This window comes from Tripterygium wilfordii, chromosome 17 (assembly GCF_013401445.1).
Source record: "Tripterygium wilfordii isolate XIE 37 chromosome 17, ASM1340144v1, whole genome shotgun sequence".
Taxonomy (NCBI): domain Eukaryota; kingdom Viridiplantae; phylum Streptophyta; class Magnoliopsida; order Celastrales; family Celastraceae; genus Tripterygium; species Tripterygium wilfordii.
The window spans coordinates 11,721,217-11,739,961 of NC_052248.1; the positions used below are offsets into that span (position 1 = coordinate 11,721,217).

General features: G+C 36.5%; 1 protein-coding gene across 4 annotated transcripts; it reads right to left on the bottom strand.

Moving 5' to 3' along the window:
• Nucleotides 1–111: 111 nt before the first annotated feature.
• LOC119982436 (separase) lies at nucleotides 112–18,561 on the bottom strand. 4 transcript variants are annotated; one of them, XM_038825811.1, is made up of 27 exons: nucleotides 17,692–18,561; nucleotides 17,022–17,199; nucleotides 16,832–16,939; nucleotides 15,510–15,644; nucleotides 14,899–15,395; nucleotides 14,349–14,454; nucleotides 14,085–14,210; nucleotides 13,464–13,757; nucleotides 13,274–13,390; nucleotides 12,907–13,128; nucleotides 12,666–12,776; nucleotides 12,396–12,542; nucleotides 11,936–12,301; nucleotides 11,737–11,826; nucleotides 10,118–10,381; nucleotides 9,892–10,015; nucleotides 8,960–9,775; nucleotides 8,110–8,347; nucleotides 6,954–7,056; nucleotides 4,708–4,905; nucleotides 3,547–3,602; nucleotides 3,235–3,464; nucleotides 2,875–3,112; nucleotides 2,193–2,598; nucleotides 1,524–1,766; nucleotides 1,056–1,143; nucleotides 112–931 (listed from the first exon to the last, which is right to left on the bottom strand). In XM_038825811.1, the coding sequence occupies exons 1-27, from the start codon at nucleotides 18,318–18,320 to the stop codon at nucleotides 432–434; spliced, it is 6,630 nt and encodes a 2,209-aa protein (XP_038681739.1). In that variant the 5' UTR covers nucleotides 18,321–18,561; the 3' UTR covers nucleotides 112–431. The 4 variants fall into 4 exon arrangements, with proteins under 4 accessions (XP_038681739.1, XP_038681740.1, XP_038681738.1 ...); XM_038825812.1 differs by having other exon boundaries at nucleotides 2,875–3,115; nucleotides 12,907–13,008; nucleotides 17,692–18,560; XM_038825810.1 differs by having other exon boundaries at nucleotides 2,875–3,115; nucleotides 17,692–18,560.
• Nucleotides 18,562–18,745: the final 184 nt, after the last annotated feature.

The window sequence follows — 18,745 nt, forward strand, 5'->3', positions numbered from 1 at the left end:
TTTCCTTTTTCTTTTTTTTCTTTTTTCATTTCATGCAGAATTGAGAGGAGAACAAATTTAAATTGAACAATTCCTCTACAAAAAAATGAAATGGAAATCACCTCAGGCCAGGAACCTTGTAAATTATAACATAATTTTTCTCAAAATTGATTTTTCGTATACAATGTGTACAATATTGAGATGTATTCTCAAATCCTTACAGAAATAATATTCGGAGGGCAAAACATAAAAAAGAAAATTGTTTTACATTGACTCCTTTCCCCACTTTTGCTACTGAATTACAAGACACAAGCTAACAACAAATTGACAATTCACGGATGAAAAACCCTAAGGAAAGGCCGGTGAAGATACATGCTGCATGTTAGCTTCTAATATTTTGGCCCAGAAAATTTTGAACAGATCACTTCCAAGCCAAATTCTAGCAGATACAGCTACAAATCCTTCCTCCATATACCTGTGGGGACACCGTAACAGACAGGTGATGCTCCAATCAAAAATGGGAGGGTGCAAGCTTCACGGGCCTGACTCATGAATGATCCGACCTTTGGTCTATGGTCACAGGCATCATTACACGAACCATTATCACAAGCTTCAGATAATTTCTTCTTTGAGAGTTTCTTCTTGGCATTACCTTTACGGGTCCTTATATTCAAGGTCTCAAGTTCTTTTGCTACTAAATCACATTCGACAACTGACCTTTCCGTTAACCAAGCATCAAGCATGGCCCTTCCAAACCGGTCAATATCCTTGTCTGTCACTTCCCATAGGTTGGCAACAATGACGGGTGAACCAGCAAGCAGATATGAAATTGGAGTACCTTGAGGAATATAGCATCCGTTTAACAAGAGACACCCACTACTGCATCCCATTAGAAGCGTAGCAGCACAATTTTCCAGTTTCTGAATTTCGTTGGCAGGAATGTACTGTGCCCCTGTGCAGCCCAACATACACACGTAGGCAAAGTCAGTGAAGATGACTACATAAGCAAGTAGGAAATGACAATGCAAGAATAAAGGCAAAAAATCATTCCAGTCAGTCATTTCAGGCAAACATACCACTTCCATGCCCAAGATATATAAAAAGGTCATGACTTTTTAAGGCTAGAGCCAATTCTTCAGCCATCGGTGCAGATCCAGCCTTACCCTATATTGTCATTCAAATACAACGTTACCTTTAAATACAAGGATGCAAGCACACACAAATGCTCATATACACACCCACAAAAACTCCAAATATGTACTCAAAAGAAAACTGAATGAAGGAATTGGGGTTTTAATGAGGGAATTGAAATCGTTAAAATCACGATTTTGACAATTTTACAGATTTTACGTGCGATTTCATATGATTTTGAGATGTTTCCGATTCCACTACCATTCTACTCGTTTCTATAGGTACGATTTTACGATCATGATAGCAATTTTAACTACCTTGGTAGGAAGTCCTACAAGAAAATGCGTTTATATATGAAAGGGCAGTGGCAGACAAATGTCATCCTATCACAACCAAAATCAAAAGAAAATTACCTTCAAGTTATGGTCTCTGAACCATTTCTCAAACTCAAGTTGTGTGCCACTTAGATCACCACTAGGATTCAGCAAATAAAATGCATCCAAGGGATCTATAACGGGAAAGGTGGTAACAATCCCCCCATTTTTCTGTTGAAGGTGACAGCGGCTTCTCTCGAGTGTCACCAAAATGCTACCAATAGAAGGCATGCGATAGACCTCCTGATTTCTTAATACTGGAAGATTTTCCCATGGAAGCATCTGCACAATTTCCAGTCTAAGTAGCTAGATTGAAAAGTGGGAAGGTGCATCGAAGGAGCAGATATTTTTGAAGCACTTTCTAAGAAAGTTACTCTAAATGAAGTGTAAGATACCGAAATAATAAGAACAAGAATAACCAACAGAAGAATTTTGGCAATTGTTGAAAACAAGCTATCACAAAAGCATCTGGCACCTTTAAAACTAGCGAAAATTTTATAACAATTTCTGAGATAATAAAAATTGATTATAAAATTTAAAAAGATTAAATCCTTTCCATTTTTACTTTGCATTTCTATCTTAAAGAATCTTTATGCTTATTGAACTTGATAACAACAGATATTCGAACAATTACATATTCTAACATAATATTACTCAATTCCATTACTGTTCAGAAAGACTGAGTTAGTAGAACACTTAAAGACTCACCTGAACCTCCGAGTCTAGCACAAGGATTATAGATTCTCTTTTTACATTTTCCTCCTCTTCAAGTTCATCAATCGCTTCTTGTATAAGCTGGAAGGCCAACTCAGTCAATTTTTTTATGCCATTGGATGTGTTAGGAAGTTTCTCAATATTTTCTTCATTGCAGAATCCAGCTTTCCCAACATAGCAGCCTTTCTTTGAGCATAACCACTCAACATTTGTTTCTTCTTCGAATGCATGCCTTGCCCCTCCAATAAAAACGTTAAGAAAACTCTCATTTACATCCATTTTGCATTTAGTTTTCAAATCACGCATCAGCATCTTATGTACCCTGTCCAATATACCGTGCTTTGACCATCCACCCAGAAGCATATACCTCCAAGGACCCAACCATGAATCTTCTAAGTTCCTAATTGACAAAGGCATTCATGTCACATGCATGACCAAAAAGAATTTCAGTCTTCCAAACTGGATAGCCCAAGAATACAACCATGGTTACTGTGCTATAACTAAGATAAATTTTCCTATTCAAGTAATTTTTAATTTAATGGAAATATTTTACCAAAAGTTAAATTATTACGTAAATTAACCATGAAGTGGAAGCTTCTTGGCCACATAGTGACCTCTCTAAATTCTTACCAAGAGAGCCAACGCAAGTCCAAAGAAATAAAACAAAACAAATTACCTCAGAAAATTACTGAGTTGGTAATCAAGTTTCTCTCTCCACTTCCACCATAATGACCTATTCTCCTTTGTATCTTCTAAAGGAAACGACGATGAGGACTTGTAGTTCTCCTCCAATATCAGTTTGAATGTTGGAGCTACCTCATCAACCACAGTAGAACCCCAGGGACAATGCCAATGTTTAGAAGGATCCTTGCTTCCAGGGAACTCCAAAGACCCAGAATTGGCATCATTTAGATCTTCTGGCAGAAGTTTACAGCTCATGAGAACACAATAACTATCGATGTGTGTGCTTTTGAGTGCATCTTCATCTGTGAAATGTTTTAAATCTCCACATCCACTTTCAAAGTAAGAAGATTACCATTTAGAATCGCATCCACAGGCAGAAGTATCACAATAGGTTGACTCTTTGATCTCATCCGTGACATCAGCATCCATGCGCCGACACATGAAGGATAATTCAACAGTTCATGAAATAGACTAACATAAACACCTCCAAGTAAACTTATGCATATAATCGTGGTGCTTGGGAGCCTCGCAAAAAAGTCTGCCACAAATTGTTCAAGATCTTGAACAGAATCTGGTGCAGACCTGCAGCAAAAAGGAAAATGGTTTCAGGGGCATTAGTATTTTAACCATCAGGTGCCTCATTGGTAAATGAGATTCTTCAAACCTTGGTATTTTCCACTTTTCTTCTATTATGCAAGCAGAGGAAGTCACGTGTAAGTCCTGAAAACAGAACCTTCAACTTAAATTAAATGCTAGTACGTGCTATTGATATTATGAATGAGTGCACATTGAAGATAAAATAAACCTTTGAAATATCAGCAAACTATAAAGATTAGAGAACTTCAAAACAAATTAGAGAAAGCACATGCATTCAACTTTCCAGTGCATATTTGGGAAATACCAACTAAGATGATAAATAACTAAATTCAAGGAAACAACAAAAGAAGGAAAAAAAATTGCCATAATTTCAATGAGCAACATTTGGTTAAACATTGATGATGATCATCAAGCCTTTATCCCAGAAAAAATTTGAGGTGGCCTACACGAGTTTATATGAGTAGTTGGAATCCACCGATGCTCCAACAATAATCTCATTTGGATTCATGTTTCTAAAGTTTGGCATACTTTAGCACTTGTCAGTCTACGACAACCCTCCTTTATTTGGGCTCGGGACCGTTGTGCTACTACAAGGCAAAACTAGTTAAACATGATCGAATTTTTAAATAAAAGAGGGAGAAAAACTACCAAAACAAGGTTGGAGTATTGAACTTGGAAAATAACTTCTATGGGCCTAAGGCCAATCAAGCAAAAAGTAAGAAAATAAACATAACGGTCATACGCTAGACAAACTGTTATCTCGTCAGCAATCTTGAAAGGTTCCATCATCATAGGGCAATCTGCTTTTTATAATGTTGGAAGACTAGACACAATCGACAATAAAAAGAAGTAATACCAATCACATAATCAACTAAAAGTTATGCACAGATTTATTACACCAATAAAAGGTAATAACTTTTTATTCTTTCTCCTATTGCTTTATGCTATGGTCAAATTGATCTTGCATAGTACAATTAACAACAGTGAAGAAATGATAAGTTCAGGAACAAATCTGAAAAGGTGACTGTCACCGCTCTTATCAGTATTGTGTCCCTCAAACTATACACATTTTTCAAAGATGATATTCCATGGAAGAGAAAAAAGGTTATGCAAATAGATCAAAATGATGAAAGTGGAAGTCATGCAAAGAAAACTGAGGGAGCTAGTCCAAACCATCATATGCAAAAAAATAATTAAATTTAAAGTGGCGGTTAATACGCACACTAACCTTAGTATCCTCGTAGCGTTCTGCTTTAAATCTTTCTCTCATAATTGAAGAGAACTGATAATTAAGATGAGTGCCAAGTGAAGCTTGATGAAAATATGAAGCCCAATGACTTTCAGAGAGCACTTTGCCAGAGAATGATGAAGGAAAATCCCCATTTGAGGCAGAAATTATATATAAAGCAGCAAGCAATCTAGAAACCTGTTAAGTTATTGTTGAAATATATAACGTTCTTAAGACCACATAGCATCAAAAGACATGGAAATAACATGAGAAAAAATGAAGCACAAAAAACAGCTGGTAACAAATAAGAATAAGAAAACTAACTATATCCTATCATTCTAATGGTTATCTGGCAGTTCTAATATTATGGATCTTTTCTATTACATTCAGTTGAGATTAAATTAAACAAAGTGCACAATATTTGTTATTACCTTCATTTTGGTTTGCAATCTTCTCACAAAATGATAATAATGGCACAAAGTACTTAAAAATCCAAGAAATATAATATGGAAATCGGAAAGTTACCCCCTAGTACAGAAAATTCTTAGTAAAGAATCCCAAAAAGATTTTTCTCCTTATTTCCATTTAAGAAACCCAAAAATCAGTGAGGAATCAACCACGATATCATTTTTATCATGGCCCTGGGTTTTTCAGTAGTATCAAAGCAAAGACATTTATGACTTGTATACTCAAATTGCAAAAGTTGAAAAAAAAAACAAAAATCAACATAAGTGGATTTTTCAAAATGACTTTGATCATATTAACTCTGGTATGTTAACCTCAGATACAAATCAAGAGGGTTTGCTGACTTAACAGAATCGAAAAGATATTTCCACAGAGCGTGACTCAGCATCAATCTTCTATTTTTATTTTGATGATGATGAACCAGTGGAGGACTCATGTCCAGGTAATACTAAGAGTATTCACAAGAGGAATGATGTCTATAGATTCTTGCATCAGGCATGCACATCATCATCATCCGAGCCTTTATCCCAAAAGTTTGGGGTCGGCTACACAAGTCTATGAGATCATCACCGGGGATCCATCACATGTATTTGTTTTCTCCATTCATTTCTATCATGGATCATACATTCATTCACTCATATTAAATTCATATAATTTCTTATTACTTCAAGCATGCACATCACTTACATAAAAGTTGAAGAAAATTAACACCCACAGCCACAGTTATTTCCAAGATTTACAATGCAATTATTTATCTGCGAAAACAATTCTGTGATTCAAGCATAAAAGAGAGAAGAAATTGGGGAGATATTGGAGATTGTTGTAAGGCATATAATTGGTCAAGGTGAACGTACGAAAAGGCAAAAGGGGGATTATTCAAGCTGATAATAAGACGAAGTAATTCTACAGTTATTGTACCAAAACTACAACAATATTTGATAAAACTATTTCATTCAAATCAGCAAAACTACAGAAGATAAAATGCTGCGAGAAAAAAGACTAAGATAGATTGGGTATATATATAATGTAGAGATGTTGGGGGTTTATGTCAAATATAAAGAGAATCAATATAAGATAAACTAGAAAGGGAATAAGGATGCCAAAGACAACATGAAAGAAATGATTAAAAAATACATACATACATACCTACATAAACACTATGGGTTTTGGTAGGGAGTATAGTTGCAGACCGAAATGAATGGCATAGAAACTTGAACGTTGCATCTTAATGTCGAATTTTGAGGCCAAAGCCTCTGTGTATGCATTGATATTACATAGTCAATATATATATTTATTTTAAAAAACAAATGTAGCTAAAACTTCTGTTTTTTTGTAGCATGAATCTAAGTTATGGACATGGAATGAAATGCTCGATTTTGTACTTCTACTGACTAAAATTAGATTTGAGTATGAGAGGAACAAAAAGCTAATTGTATTCAAGATGAACGTTCTTTGAACTTAATTTCAAGTGAGCTCAATTCTCTATCTTCAAACACAAGCTTGGCCCAATATGTTACCAGCTCAAGAATCTGGAAGAACTAAACCTTCAAACATCTAGTTTTTAACTTAGGCTGGGACATTGGTGTGGTAGACACAAGATCCAAAGGGTATCATTCATTTTATCAAATATGACTTCAATACATCTTATATTATAATTCAGCCAAGTTCACCACCAACCCATCCTAGCTCCTTAAAATCTGCAGACATATCCTACAGCAAGCCAATTAAACAATAATGAAAAGTAAAGTGCTTATAGTTATGATAAAAACATTAACATTTACCTTTTGGAAAAGTATAGGGACCTCACGGCAGAGTACAAATGCTAGCTTCAACCAAGACACTACCTTAGGTAACTGGATGTTGGACAGCCCACAGCAATTTTCCCTAGGAAGAGAAGAAACCAAGAAAAGAGACGTAAACACTAAACAATATGAGGCAGAGAACCTGAGTAAATGTGTTTTTGGCATGCAGTGATGCTACCCATAACAGGAACACATGCTTATCTATCACAAGGATGTTAAATGTTTTTTTGTTATGATACTAGCACCGACTAAAGGTTCAAGAGAAACCAATTCATATGTAAATAAATTAAAAAGAAAAAAAACTCTATATGGTTAAAAATGCTCCACAAAGCACAGATTTTTGTATGCCTTGTAGGAGCACGAATGACTACATAGTCCAAAATGAGGAGTTTTTATCACTTCCTAGGACATCAGACGAGAAACTTTAAGTTTAGCAGGCATATTCTTCTCAAATCATGCCTCTGCATTGTCTTGCATAATTGTTCACAAGAACCATATACCCAATCGTAATGATAAGTTAGGTTGTAGGCCTACAACACCACCCAATTTCTCTCCGTGTTTGGATTTCATTTATTTGAGCAAATGTGTGATAGGTTGAGAATACTCATTTTTACGATGGGAAACAAGTTTTTCAGGTGGCATATCTTTCTCCTCCAATAACGATAAAACTAACAATTAGGACATTGAATACTGTCTAACTGTCAGTAAAAATATACTTTGATTTTTACTAGTAGCATAAATATAAACAAAGAACCGCCAGAGAAAATATATTAAAGAGTGCTGATAAAGCCACTGATATTTTATCGTAGAAAATATATATAAACTATTTATCATTATAATCTCTAGTCTACGCTATCACGTGTTTTTACCCTGTAATCTTTTCAAGGAACCCTGCAAGCACTATTGCTCTACTGGAATTTCCAACACCCAACCCCTCATTTCCATTCCCACTCTTGTGAATCAGTATCCTATCATTCTCAATTTTGTGGGGATTTTAAGCTGTTTCATGTCACAATGTTTATCACCATGTGTCTAGTATAAGAAACCTACCAAAAAGTTTCATTGTACCAAAGGTGTGTACAGAAATATTCATGTAACAAACACATGCAAATAAATACATGGTACAAGGAATTACCTCGACTCCCCATGAAAGTAACTCTTCAAAGAGAGCCAGCATAAGTTATAAAGAATTGATGCACGTTCAATAGCAAACACATCTCTGCAGAACTCCTTTCCAACCAGATCAAGTAAAAAATTTGTAGAAACAAAAACGTGAGTTTTGCAGAATGGGTTTCGAATGACCAGGACTGATATACTTTGCATAATAATCTCATGTTTTTCATGAATCTGGTCTGTATCTCCCAGACATTTTCCTGAAAAGGGAATGAGCAGATATAAAAGGCAACTCTATGAAAAGAAAGACAGAAAAAATAACACACACATGCTGCCAATGTGTAATGAAAACAGGAATAGAAAAGAAAACTGAGACCCCTCTAAATTAGGGTTCACAGCATGACAATTGAACATACCATCTAACATGCTTCATATAAGTTTTATGCCTCTATTTTGGAGCCCATCATCTCCAAGCATTCATGTCCCACTTTAAAAGTACCATTCATGTCCCACTTTAAAAGTGTTAAGGGCTTAAGGACAATATAACAATTAAGAATTTTAACTACTGGAAACAAGAAACCGTTAACCCCTGATACCATGTTTGAATCATCCAAAAAAACTAAAGACATGACAGAAACAATAATGCAACATTTAATCATCCCTACAATAAATTATACTGGACCCCAGCATGGAAAATTCCACACTAATGCACCGGATGGCCAAAACACAGTGATCGCATTACACGAAAGACACCGTTAGATAAAATATGAAGTGCATATTGAAACTTGAAAGGTAAGTTTTGTATGCATTTATAACAGCATGTGTCCAAAGCTCAAAGTAAAGAAATTATAGAAACCTCCATTGCACCATACCTATGCCAGTAAGTACTCTCAGCAACAACCGCCTGCGGATGAATTCCCATTTCATATGTATGAAGTCAGGCACTAGCCCAGAAGCCACGACTTCCTTAGCAAGACAAAACCAGCAGTTCAATTTGTCGCAAATGCACATTCCTTCACTTCCTTTATCAATCGTACTACTCTTCACTCCTAAATCAGACTCATCATTGATAAGACTAGGAAAATTGGATCCACTATGACCTTTTGACTGCTGGGAAAGATCAACTTGTTTCTCAGCGCATATGGTTAACTGTTGGTTCTGAGAAGATTGGCACCTGGAACGTGTTATTCTAAAATTATGCTCAGGTATTGAAGCCTGCTCCCTTAGCGAAGATCTTGTTGTATTCTTAGCTTTCCGGCATTTTTTGGCTTCCATCTTCGCTTTTGCTCCCTCTTTCTTGGAAACTGTATTTCTTGTATCTGGCAGAAGTTTGGCAGGATGGTCAACACATTCGACATTTTTACAATCTTCTTTGACCGTTGTGATCTCAGGACTAGCTTCTTCTGGACAGCTAACAGAGTTTTTCCAGTCGCACCTATTTAATGTGTCTAAAGCCGATTTGTACCAATTTTCAGCACAGGATAACATCTCCGGTGAACCATCATTCCCCGCTGAATCATCAACATGATTTCGAGATAAATCACCAAGTTGCTGATCAACAGCAACTTCCAGCAGCAATCTGCACTTATGGCAAGAGAAAACTGCTTTATCATCTGCCAGAATATTTTTGGCACTTTGAAGTTCCCTTTCAGACAAATCCCAAAGCCGTTTTTTGCAATAAAGTTTTCCTATAAACATCAACATTTAAGTTATTACCAATTTAACATCAGTTCAAAACGAGGGCACAAATAAGTGCAGTCGGAGCAAAGAGAAAGAAAGGGATTATAACAAGTTGATATCTAACCTAAGATGGATGAGAAGGAAACAGCAAAGAGTGACAAACTTTGTGAGCGGGAGATCTCTTTCCCCCAAAGCAAAAAAGTCTCTGCCTCTGCACTGTTTCCAATGATTTCTTGGATAATTCCAACCTGTATGTAGTGTCCATGCGTTGGCTTACCAATCATGTGATGCTTTGGAGGAGATTAAATGTTTGCTAAAATTTAAGATCAAAAAGTGCAAGAGAAATTTACCTGAAGAGTGCTTTCAAGATAACATTGAAGTATTTTCCAAGGACTAAGATAAAAACGTTCCATGTCCCATGAAATAGTGTCAAAAGACCAAACTTCAGTAGCAACTGATTTCAACAATTGCAGATCCCTGAGAAGATATGTTAACTTCTGAGGTCTATTCCTAGCTTCATCATATAGTCCAACCTGATGCTCAACAGAGTAGATAAATTTCTCTTGAAAGAGCTTTGTGCGCAACCTATGGGCTTCTTTTGCAAATGAAAGAGCCTAAGGAATAGAGGGGGGAAATACCTTTCATAAGGAAGAACATCTAATGTAAATGAAAAGGACAAGTATGCCCAGAAGAAGCTAATGACGACAGTAGAGGTTAAGGACAGGCAAGGAACACCATATAACCATACTCAAAATTCTAACATTTCTATGCTGACAAAATTCAAACATTTCTATGCTGACGAAAATCCAATCTGATCTTATTAATGAAAATTACAAAAACATTCCGTATTTAAGAAAATAGTAGGGGAAGTGCGAGACTACAGTGCCATTAAGAGTGAGTAGTTTATGACAAGAAAATAAACAAAATATGATGACTAAATGATTAAATACTGAAATTCAGACAAACAATAGGCTGGATATGATAGAGCTAAGACCAACAACCAAATAGGTATCTCGAGCATCTAAATACTGTTATTACATGCAAGTTGAATTTTGAATTTTTGTCAGCCGATCACTCTAAATAAGCGTTTCATTTGAAGATATTCATAATTATTTAATTGTATCCATGTTAGAAAATGGCGAGGCAATACTTCTATAACTTTCTTATCCTTACAAGAAAAGATAATCCTCCACATTGACAATTCATTCTCCCACCTAACCGCAGCGTTGGATTTTTTGCCATATGATGACAAAACACTGAGAATGGCATCAATGTTTATGCTTCCTCTTGTGTAATAAGAATTGTTGTTATTTACTCTTGTCATGGCTGTGTAGAGATGTGATATTGGTGGCCTAGAACTCCAACAGAGTAAAGAGTTGAAAAGTGAGCATCCTAAAGTTTCCAGGACTATGGGACTTCGAGAGTAAGAAGGAAAAACGGGGCTTCTTTTTTCTTTTTCTCCAAACGTTCAAGTCAAATTTGAATCTCTGAGAGAGTCAAGAAAGCTTTGCTCAGTTTGAATTTTTCATAGAACTTGAAGTTGATAGTTTGATTCTCATAGATGTATGCAGCCTTATTCTTGCATACTAAGAGAATTGTTTCCAGGAACTGAATCATGACCTTTAGGTCACAATGAAGCAGCTTCACCACTAAGATCTAAAATTATCAAAACCATAAAATAGCAACTACATGCCATCATAGCCAAACTAATCAACTCAGCATGTCCTTGCAATTTGTGAAATACTTTTCATTTTCTGTTGACAAATAGGTTTTACTAAAGCATAAATCCCTGGAATTAACTAATAGTTTATTCCACATGAACTGTCCAAACTCACGCACTATCTTTTTCAAGGATAAAGAAATTTTAAAGATAAAAAACAAAATGTTCTAGTCAGTTTTATCTTCTATGATAAAATAATGTAGAGGTTAAGTTAATTTATCATTAGGAAGTTATAACAGTGCAGGTTACCTCAAGTAAACATCCATTTGAAATTAGTCTTTCGCACAAATCATAGCAAAGATATCCAGCAAGGAAAAGAGAATTACTGGTTGTAGGAACCTACAAAGACAGTAACAAGAAATATAGAGATTATTTAATAACGGGAAATTTTTACGAGGATACGAAGAAAGGAATGAAGAGAAGCAGTGACTTTTTATTAAGAGCTTACTCTTGATGTGAGTTCAAGGACAGTCTCTTTAATACCAGCTACGATATCTGATTGTAAACAATTCTCATGTTTGTAAGAGCCACAGAGAGGCTTGGTAGAGAAAAATGAGAATATTTGTTGGAACGCAAGCAGTGATGTTTGGGATATGTTTAGACATCTCATCCAAAAATCAATGGACTTGCAAGGTTCACCACAGTGCTCTGATAAGTGCGTGATGAATGCCTCATCTATAGGTGAAACACAAAGAGCATGACTGAATCTTCTACTTTCCCATAGTATGAACAAGTACTTCTCCAGCGGCACATTCTTCCATTTGAATAGTCTAATCATCAATCTATATATGTCATGGTGAAATTCCATAGAGCCCTAAAGACAGAAATACATCAAGATCATGTCAATAACTCAACCATAATAAGTTGACACACAGAAACAAAGCATCCAACAAGATCATCAAGCATACCTTCATTCCTAACAGATCAATTACATTATACAGCAATAGCATCACATTTTCAGAAACAATGCCGGGCACATTATTTGTCAAGCCATAGTCCTGAACACGAATGCTCAACCATAGTTTCAAGGCTGCACTAATATCTTGAAGAACTTCCTGCTTACAATAAAAGCCAAGCAAGTTCTTAGTGGTTAGTGAAAAAGGAACATTTCAGTTTAAATCATGTATCTGAACAAATTAATTGCACAACTCCAATGATAAGCCTTTGTGAAGTTATACCTGTGAGTTGGGTTCAGCCTCCTGAGTACATAGTGCACGCAAGCAATATGCCACCGCTAATTGATGACAAACAAGACTTTGCCCGCTACATGTTTCAACATACATGTCATTCTGTTTCAGTGATCATGTCAATTAGATATTCAAAAATACAAGGAAGAAAAGATCTACTACTAAAGATTTAATCACCATGGGATAATAAAGATTCCAGAGGATAAAATAATAACAGGATTAAATAACTCACAATAATGGATATTGCTTCTGAAAGACATTGAATACAAGACTTCAAACCTTCAATCCCGCAAGCTCTAAACGCCCTTCCTCTTCTAAGTAAAATTCTTGATTTCTGTAAAACACTATCTCGTGTGACATAAACAAATTGCAAGAGATAATCCATGATTTCTGTCTGCATACTCAGACAGAGTTGAGGAGACATGGCATTTAATTCTTCACAGGCAAGAAGTTCCTACAAATTTTCCGAGAAAGAAATCCAACAAAAAATTTCGTTTGATATTAGCAAAATGGACTAACATAAGTACAGAACCCATTCATGAATATGTAGTACGAAAAGCAAAACAGAAATAAAAGAAAAACATCTAAAATACACAAACCTGCTCCAGAATAATTCCAATGGCCTCTTTGGACACTTTCGAAGAAGATGTCAGCATATGATACAAGGACGGTGCATTATCCTCTATGTCCTTATTCTTAAGAAGTCTACATCTTATCTGAAGATCAAACGACTATAAGGAAGCTGAAAAGGGAAAAACAAAATGAGAGTTTGATGCATTTTAACTTTACCTTGACCCACTGCTTCACCAGAGGCAAAGGTTTTGGTAGCCCTCTAAACAGCTTTCCAGCATGAGACCAATTCTCAAGACAGTATATAATTGTCTTCTTCACTTTACGACTATCACATTGGTACTGAACATCCAAAAGAGAAGCACTTCGTGTGCATACCTCAACCACAAAATCAACAATAGCATCTTCACTCACATCATCACTAGATGTATTGGATTTATCTACAAACATCTGGCAAAGAAGTGTCACGCAAGTCCATGATGCTAGACAAGACAATTTCAATGCCTTTGAAGCCTGCAACGATAAACTGGTTACTACACATTCCAAATAACTTATAAATAAAGTTACTTCACTGCAACCTGCTGGTGACACGTCCAAAATTTGAAAAAAAACAAACCTCACAAGGCTGAATAGATGTTTCCATTAATTAACCCCATAACTATTGTGGGAGCCTTGCGTACCAAGTTGTTTATTTTTATTAGAGATGATGAGAATTAATAGGAATTTATACACTTGTGCATTTCTTCAATTAAAACAGTATGTTGACCACCATAAAAGGCATCACATTACCATCTTACATGCAATCTGTGTTAGAATACTCAATGGGGAAGAGAAAAGTACCTCCTTCACTAGGTTATTTCTGAACAAAAGTACTCCGACATTATAAAGAGAGGCAAATAAATATTTCAGCCCCTGAGGTTGAATCCATCTGCTGCCAATGATGTGCTTAACTAAGTGTAAACTCTTCTGAAATAATAAAGCCAAACCAATTAGTTCGAAAACCAACAGCATCTGTTTCCAGCAATGATTTGAGAAAATAAAGAATGCATCAAGTGAATAGAGTTTACGCTAGCGTTAAGCGAACTCAACATTAAAAATGAGAACCTGGAGATTCAGTTTTGTTCTGATTGACAGTATCAAAGCGGCCACAGCTACACTAAGGATTATCTTGTTATCATCCAAGTCATCTCCTTTCCTTTCTGATCTACCACTGCATCCATAGACAAGCAAAGAACTCTTACATCGGCGACAAAGCTAGTCAACCATGCAAAAGAATATTGCAAGCATTGATTAGCGGATAAGGTGTGTTCTAAACACAATCAGTGTTGAAAGACGGATAACAATTGTTGTACACAACAATATAAAACTTGTGCAAAAAGTAAGGAAAATTTGGGGAACAACAATCGCTACTTTGGAGAAAACCAATTCATGAAGTGTCCCAAGTTTCATTCCAAGGAATCATCAGACACATGGATCAATATAAATAGCTCAGAGAGCATACTAACACATAAGCATTCAAATCCAAACTGATTTAAGAGCAAAAGCTTCATAAATTAAACGCAGGAGAACTTTCAAATTAGTTTAGCATAAGCAAATACACTAATTTCTTTTATACAAAAATATGATTACAAACTAAATTGTGCGATTCACTAACCTGTACAGAAATAGAATAACTTCACAAAGCTGATGAAATGTGTCTTGGACACCACATAGCCTGGTTGAAAAGGGGCTTCCATTTTGCAAAACTATCTGCTTTTTCTCAAAATGCACTAGTTCAGCAAGTGGCTGGCAAAGAAACTTCAACGCATTTAAGTAAGCTGGTAGATATGCTTTTCTACTTTTCGGACTACTAATTATAGAAGCTCCATGATTAGAAACCAACTGCGAACCACTTTGACTGGCACCATCATCATGGCCAACGCTAGATGATTCCCAATGATCCTTACAACTAACTTGAAAGTAATTTTGCAAAGAACGAATTAAAGTTGCCAAGTTATGCTGTCCTTCCCCACCATCAAGCATATCCATTGCAGCATGAACATCTTTTGTTCCGGAGGACATGATACCACCATCTTTAGAGTTAGCATCATAATCAATAAAGGACAATCCGACAACATAAAGCCTCAGAATCATATCAGATGGTGTCATAACCTGCCAAACAAGATAATTTATAATTCCCTTACAGAGTCTTCACTTCCAAATGATAATGTGACCAAAGCACAGAAGCTACAAATTGGAAACGTGCAAACCTTGTAACTAAGATACCTGACAAAAATGGCAAGATAAGTCATTTAGATGTGCCGCAAGATCAAGAGAAAAAACCGCATGTGCAGCTTGGCATTTATTGGCACAATAAGAAACAAGTTGAAGAAATTCTATCTCGTAAGCTTCACCGTCACCCTACCAAAAGAAAATAAAAATTAATCACTCCGGAGCATTACCTAAATGGTTTGAAATAAGTAATATCTTTTTAAACATTCACTACACGAAAATTTCCTTTGAGTGCGAACCCAACTTTATAATCTTGATTTTGCCAGATATAAAGAGTATGAATCCTATACGTATACATCTGATGTGATGCCAACATAAGCAAAAAGATTAAGCAGATCAACTACAAAAATCTATTATTGAAGCCAAAATGGATTCTGATAAAAAAAAAAAGAAGAAGAAGAAGAGAGAGAGAGAGGAAGGAAAAATGTAAAATAATTACACCCTCACTTTGGTTTCAAAGTTCTGAATGAACATAAAACATTGAGTTCATAACGGATTCATTGTTACTCTATCTGTAAACAAAAACAATATGCCACAAAACAAATTTCTGAATTCACTCAGAAACTTCAAGGCATATGAGATAAATGCATGCAAGAATAGGATGACCCCGCATGGGAAAATAGGATTTTTTAAGCTTTGCTAACTCCAGCATAACTGTTAATTTAAGTTACTTTGTAATTCAACCCAATAAGTTAACTTGTTGGGTTGGGGTGTTTCACATCATTTATACCATATTCTAACACTTCCCCTCATGTGTGGGCTGAACAATCCGATAGCCTAGTACGTACACAACAAACGTGACCCAACACCAGGGCTCCCACAAAGGCCCACACTTGGGGCTACAACCAAACACACACAAAGGCCCACACTTAGGGCTACAACAATTGGGGATTTAAATTGCGGAAGCCAAGGTTCACCTAACACCTCCTGCTCCGATACCAAGTTAAATTAGTTACTTTGCCAATAACCTACAGGTCCCAGGATCGGAACCTGGCTCCAATACCATGTTAATTTTAGTTACTTCACCATTCAACCCAATAAGTTAACTTGTTGGGTTGGGGCGTTTCACATCATTTATACCATATTCTAATAGTAACCAACTTACACACATTGCAAAACCAACTAAGCACATAATGGTGTTTCTCGTACTATCCATGATGACATAGGTTAGACTGTACAATGTAGATTCACTAGTGAAAGGTAAATAGGCATGGGTTTTGTTTTTTGACATTAATGATACAGGTATAGTAAATGAAGATGTTCAAGTGTCATCTTCACGGTAAACTATTTCAAAAGATATAACTTGATCACAATACCTTGCATTCATGGGCAACAAAGTCCAAAATACAAAATAAAATCTTGGCGGTGAGTGAGGGTTCATTCTCTTGAAGTGAGAACAGAGAAGAACATAGCTGGCGCGAAAACTGCATCGAATATCAAGTATAGAAGATTAGGTCATCAAATGTGATTGCGTTAAACATGACCAGAAAATCGAGGATATATCACCTTGTAAAATTGGTTCTTTGCGGATGACTTTGCATATTCAGTCAATGTTGTGACCAAAAACTTATGTACAACATGCCCATTAAACTGATTTAGCTCTGCAAACAAAAACAGAGTGGATCTACCAAGATAGGTCACGAACACCCTATGAAACTTCTCATACTCTTTAGCATCCAACACCCTGAGGAATTTAGGATCAACTTTCAAATAAGTAATCAAGGAGATTTAACACCATTTGTTTCAATATCTGCCTGTGGTAAATGCAATAAATGAACTAAAAACTCAAAGAAAAAAGTAAAAAATATCTTAAACTCAAATGAAAAACTTAAATAATTAAGCAACGAATTTCAAATAAATTGTCCTAACCAGGATCAATATCACTTATTTAATACCTCTTGAAGTTCTCAGTCAAACAATGGTCTCAAATTTTTTTTTGAATGGGACAATGGTCTCAATTTAGTGAAATTTATCATATAAATGCATAACATATTCCATAAAACTTTGTCCCAGACAAACAACCCGCTTGAACTTTGTATAGCTTAAAATATCAGCACAATTCCAACATTGAAACAATGAAAATGAGTCAAATCTACATTTCCTTTCTTAGCAAAGCAATCACAAACATATAGTCTAGTAACTACCATGTCAAAGAGAGGAAGAAAATTTGACGAACCTGAACCATGGCCTAACCTCCTCCACCAAATCAACCACCTTCCCATAGTCCCTCTCGTCCTTGCTCTGCCCAGTGGCAAGGCACTTTACAACCATGGCCACAACCTCCACCAGCAGAGCTGCTAACTCTCCATCACCATTCTCCACAGCACCAGGTAAAAACTTCCCCCATTCTTTCACCCCCAAATCCACACCCCTAAGCCTCTCCAGAACCCATAATGCCTCTCTCTCAGCCTCCCCGTGCCTCCCCCACGCCGCCAAGCAGTGGACCAGCCTCAACCTCTGTAAATACACCACGTAGGGCTTGCAAGACAACTGTGAAGACACGGATTCCAAGCAATTCAAGCAGAGCTTGTAAACATCGAACAGCTCAAAACCAAACTGCTTGTTCTCCAAATCAGAAGGAACCGCAAGTCGCTTGGGGAGGATGGAGAGGCAGCGATTGAGGAAGGGGAGGAATTGCTTGGCCAGGGACCGAGTGAGGTTAAGGGCGGTTGCTTTTGAGGGTTTTCTCTTTGGACTCGTAAGATCTCTGAACGGAAGGAGGTAATCGGAGAAGAGAGAGTGTATTTTGGAGAGATCGGAGGATTCGAGTTTTGAGATGAGAGTAGCTTCAGATGGAGAAGCCATGAATGAACGGAATGAGAGGGAGACAAGGGATAGGTTTTTATAAATGGGCGGGAATGAATACTCCTACTGCTAGGGGGAACATCTTAAACTCTGAAAGTGAATTTCAGACCGGAAGGTTTTGGAAAAATTACTTGAATGAAACCCGGGCCGGAAGCATTTGCTTTCAGCCTTTCAAACTCAAGTTCCAGCTTAGACCCATTTTCATTACCATTCTCATTCCGTATGGGAGGGCGGTATCCAATGCTAGGTTTGATGGACATGCGGACGCTCGCGATTTTTTTTTTTTTTTTTTGACTACAAATACAAACACAATATACGACACACCACCAGATCAAGCCTATGAAAGTACAAGTGTCAACAAGCCCCACGCAGGAGGCACAAATCAAGCCCACGCAGGGGCAGACTATCAAGCCCACGTAGGGGCA